This window comes from Salvelinus fontinalis, unplaced genomic scaffold (genome assembly GCF_029448725.1).
Source record: "Salvelinus fontinalis isolate EN_2023a unplaced genomic scaffold, ASM2944872v1 scaffold_1775, whole genome shotgun sequence".
Taxonomy (NCBI): Eukaryota; Metazoa; Chordata; class Actinopteri; order Salmoniformes; family Salmonidae; genus Salvelinus; species Salvelinus fontinalis.
In genome coordinates this window covers 20,001-25,000 of record NW_026601984.1, presented here as the reverse complement: position 1 = coordinate 25,000, position 5,000 = coordinate 20,001, and the positions used below count along the sequence as shown (strand labels likewise).

The 5,000-nt window shown below is 41.3% G+C and overlaps 1 protein-coding gene across 6 annotated transcripts in view; it reads right to left on the bottom strand.

Moving 5' to 3' along the window:
• The window catches only part of LOC129849946 (probable E3 ubiquitin-protein ligase HERC1), a 26,479-nt gene that overhangs the window by 2,522 nt on the left and 18,957 nt on the right, over positions 1–5,000 (bottom strand). For all 6 annotated transcript variants that reach the window (XM_055916626.1, XM_055916627.1, XM_055916628.1 and 3 more), the window contains exons 11-12: positions 1,424–1,597; positions 851–1,150 (exon numbers count right to left, since the gene is read on the bottom strand). In XM_055916626.1, coding sequence (XP_055772601.1) covers positions 851–1,150; positions 1,424–1,597 — 474 coding nt within the window. The remainder of the gene's footprint in view (positions 1–850; positions 1,151–1,423; positions 1,598–5,000) is intronic.

The window sequence follows — 5,000 nt, the reverse complement described above, 5'->3', positions numbered from 1 at the left end:
AGCCCAAATGTTGGTAACATCTTAAAGAGACAAGACAGGTTCTAGACCAAATGTTGGTAACATCTTAAAGAGACAAGACAGGTTCTAGTCCAAATGTTCGTTACATCTTAAAGAGACAAGACAGCTTCTAGTCCAAATGTTGGTAACATCTTAAAGAGACAAGACAGCTTCTAGACCAAATGTTGGTAACATTTCAGTGTTGAGGGTGATGTTGGGATGTGGCAGTTCCTGCTGTTTCCCCCCATGAGACGCCATAGGAACAAAGACAGGAACACCTCCTCAAAATAGTCTAAGAACTTAATCAAAGATAACTCTAGAAATCTCTCATTCATTTAGATGTTTTTATTGCAGAGGAGATTTTAGTCGTGCGTTTTATATCTGTCTATGGTATTTGGTGCAGTATTTCTCAAGTAAAAAAAAATGTGTGACGTTTCTTCTTATATTAATCCGCTGTGCTGCTGTGCAGGTCTGTCTGTTCTGCAGTAGGATGGAACAGAGCGCAATCACCTCACCTGTTAAACCAGCATTATTGGACAAAGTGGGCCTTGGGCCAATCAAAACCCAACCCTCAAGTCCTGACCAACTCTTGTAGTCAAATTTACAAAACTCTGTTTTGGAAAATACTGACTTTATGACCAAAAATAAACACTTTTTATTACATTTTGGTCCTGACTAATATTGATGTTATATATGACGTATTATATTATGTTATATATGACGTATTAAATGATGTTATATATGGCGTTTTCAACCAGAGAAGTTGGTTCTCCAGTTCAGTTGTACTTTAAAGACCCAGTCCGTCAGAACTATAGAGGTTCAGGTTCTTCTGTAGGGATCAGGGAAACCTCACCATGAGAAGGACCATCTCCTCCTTGGGTACAGGCTCCAGGTCGGGAACAGCAAAGGCCTCTGGGAACGTGTTGCCCCGAGCCAGGGCCTCCGCTGCCTTCACCGTGGTGGAGAAGCAGTCTAGCCACGCCCACTCGCCGGGTGACCAGGTACAGGTGGCTGGCTCCAGGGGACAGAGGCGGAGGTGGGGGGGCACGGGAGGGGAACACAGGAGTTGATCCAGGTGTAGCCCCACGGCCAGGGAGGCCAGGCACTGCATGTAGGGGCTGTGGACTAGCTGTTCTCCACACACTACATGGGGCTGGAGGACCAAACAGGAAGTACACATTTACACTTGGGTGTTATAGCATATGTTATCGTAACCGTTAACTACGACTACCAACTAGGGTGAAACAAATACGATTAAAAAAAGGGAAGTAGGTAGCCTTTTGACAGTTATGATCGATTCACTTGGAATGAAACTGGGCTTTCATTTACTTTCAAAATAACACACACACACACACACACACACACACACACACACACACACACACACACACACACACACACACACACACACACACACACACAGTACCTTCTCATATGAGTACTGCTCCTGCAGCATAACAGGAAGCCTCTCCAGGAAGGCTCTCATACACGGAGCCATGTTCAATCCCACAACCCCCTGTTTCTTCAGCGCCGTCCGGCAGGTGGCGAGCACCTGGTGAGAGGACATGAAGTCTGTCGAGCAGTTCACCACCAACACATCCTGAGGACAAAGACAACAACAGAACCATGAAAGTCAGCCAAGAGTCAAGAACATAGCAGAAGTCGCTTTAACCCGTAATGCAGTATCCTTTAGTCAGTCCATACTGTAGTATCCTTTAGTCAGTCCATACTGTAGTATCCTTTAGTCAGAGTTGAGTCAGTCCATACTGTAGAATCCTTTAGTCAGTCCATACTGTAGTATCCTTCAGTCCATACTGTAGAATCCTTTAGTCAGTCCATACTGTAGTATCCTTCAGTCCATACTGTAGTATCCTTTAGTCAGTCCATACTGTAGTATCCTTTAGTCAGTCCATACTGTAGTATCCTTTACTCAGTCCATACTGTAGTATCCTTTAGTCAGTCCATACTGTAGTATCCTTTAGTCAGTCCATACTGTAGTATCCTTTAGTCAGTCCATACTGTCGTATCCTTTAGTCAGTCCATACTGTAGAATCCTTTAGTCAGTCCATACTGTAGAATCCTTTAGTCAGTCCATACTGTAGTATCCTTTAGTCAGTCCATACTGCAGTATCCTTTAGTCAGAGTTGAGTCAGTCCATACTGTAGTATCCTTTAGTCAGAGTTGAGTCAGTCCATACTGTAGAATCCTTTAGTCAGAGTTGAGTCAGTCCATACTGTAGAATCCTTTAGTCAGAGTTGAGTCAGTCCATACTGTAGTATCCTTTAGTCAGAGTTGAGTCAGTCCATACTGTAGTATCCTTTAGTCAGAGTTGAGTCAGTCCATACTGTAGAATCCTTTAGTCAGAGTTGAGTCAGTCCATACTGTAGAATCCTTTAGTCAGTCCATACTGTAGAATCCTTTAGTCAGTCCATACTGTAGAATCCTTTAGTCAGTCCATACTGTAGAATCCTTTAGTCAGAGTTGAGTCAGTCCATACTGTAGAATCCTTTAGTCAGTCCATACTGTAGTATCCTTTAGTCAGAGTTGAGTCAGTCCACTGTAGAATCCTTTAGTCAGTCCATACTGTAGTATCCTTTAGTCAGTCCATACTGTAGTATCCTTTAGTCAGTCCATACTGTAGTATCCTTTAGTCAGTCCATACTATAGTATCCTTTAGTCAGTCCATACTGTAGAATCCTTTAGTCAGTCCATACTGTAGTATCCTTTAGTCAGTCCATACTGTAGTATCCTTTAGTCAGTCCATACTGTAGAATCCTTTAGTCAGTCCATACTGTAGAATCATTTAGTCAGAGTTGAGTCAGTCAATACTGTAGAATCCTTTAGTCAGAGTTGAGTCAGTCCATACTGTAGAATTCTTTAGTCAGTCCATACTGCAGTATCCTTTGGTCAGTCCATACTGTAGAATCCTTTAGTCAGTCCATACTGTAGAATCATTTAGTCAATCCATACTGTAGAATTCTTTAGTCAGTCCATACTGTAGAATCCTTTAGTCAGTCCATACTGCAGTATCCTTTAGTCAGTCCATACTGTAGTATCCTTTAGTCAGAGTTGAGTCAGTCCATACTGTAGAATCCTTTAGTCAGTCCATACTGTAGAATCCTTTAGTCAGTCCATACTGTAGTATCCTTTAGTCAGAGTTGAGTCAGTCCATACTGTAGTATCCTTTAGTCAGTCCATACGGCAGTATCCTTTAGTCAGTCCATACTGTAGAATCCTTTAGTCAGTCCATACTGTAGTATCCTTTAGTCAGAGTTGAGTCAGTCCATACTGTAGAATCCTTTAGTCAGAGTTGAGTCAGTCCATACTGTAGAATTCTTTAGTCAGAGTTGAGTCAGTCCATACTGCAGTATCCTTTAGTCAGTCAATACTGTAGAATCCTTTAGTCAGAGTTGAGTCAGTCCATACTGTAGTATCCTTTAGTCAGTCCATACTGTAGAATCCTTTAGTCAGTCCATACTGTAGTATCCTTTAGTCAGAGTTGAGTCAGTCCATACTGTAGAATCCTTTAGTCAGTCCATACTGTAGTATCCTTTAGTCAGAGTTGAGTCAGTCCATACTGTAGAATCATTTAGTCAGAGTTGAGTCAGTCCATACTGTAGAATCCTTTAGTCAGAGTTGAGTCAGTCCATACTGTAGAATCCTTTAGTCAGAGTTGAGTCAGTCCATACTATAGAATCCTTTAGTCAGTCCATACTGTAGTATCCTTTAGTCAGTCCATACTGTAGAATCCTTTAGTCAGTCCATACTGTAGTATCCTTTAGTCAGTCCATACTGTAGAATCCTTTAGTCAGAGTTGAGTCAGTCCATACTGTAGAATCCTTTAGTCAGAGTTGAGTCAGTCCATACTGTAGAATCCTTTAGTCAGTCCATACTGTAGAATTCTTTAGTCAGTCCATACTGTAGAATCATTTAGTCAGTCCATACTGTAGAATTCTTTAGTCAGTCCATACTGTAGAATCATTTAGTCAGTCCATACTGTAGTATCCTTTAGTCAGTCCATACTGCAGTATCCTTTAGTCAGTCCATACTGTAGAATTCTTTAGTCAGTCCATACTGTAGAATCCTTTAGTCAGTCCATACTGTAGTATCCTTTAGTCAGTCAATACTGTAGAATCCTTTAGTCAGAGTTGAGTCAGTCCATACTGTAGTATCCTTTAGTCAGTCCATACTGTAGAATCCTTTAGTCATAGTTGAGTCAGTCCATACTGTAGAATCCTTTAGTCAGAGTTGAGTCAGTCCATACTGTAGTATCCTTTAGTCAGTCCATACTGTAGTATCCTTTAGTCAGAGTTGAGTCAGTCCATACTGTAGAATCCTTTAGTCAGTCCATACTGTAGAATCCTTTAGTCAGTCCATACTGTAGTATCCTTTAGTCATAGTTGAGTCAGTCCATACTGTAGTATCCTTTAGTCAGAGTTGAGTCAGTCCATACTGCAGTATCATTTAGTCAGAGTTGAGTCAGTCCATACTGCAGTATCATTTAGTCAGAGTTGAGTCAGTCCATACTGCAGTATCCTTTAGTCAGTCCATACTGTAGTATCCTTTAGTCAGAGTTGAGTCAGTCCATACTGCAGTATCATTTAGTCAGAGTTGAGTCAGTCCATACTGCAGTATCCTTTAGTCAGAGTTGAGTCAGTCCATACTGTAGAATCCTTTAGTCAGTCCATACTGTAGAATCCTTTAGTCAGTCCATACTGTAGTATCCTTTAGTCAGAGTTGAGTCAGTCCATACTGTAGAATCCTTTAGTCAGTCCATACTGTAGAATCCTTTAGTCAGTCCATACTGTAGAATCATTTAGTCAGAGTTGAGTCAGTCCATACTGTAGAATCCTTTAGTCAGAGTTGAGTCAGTCCATACTGTAGAATCCTTTAGTCAGTCCATACTGTAGAATCCTTTAGTCAGTCCATACTGCAGTATCCTTTAGTCAGTCCATACTGCAGTATCCTTTAGTCAGTCCATACTGTAGTATCCTTTAGTCAGT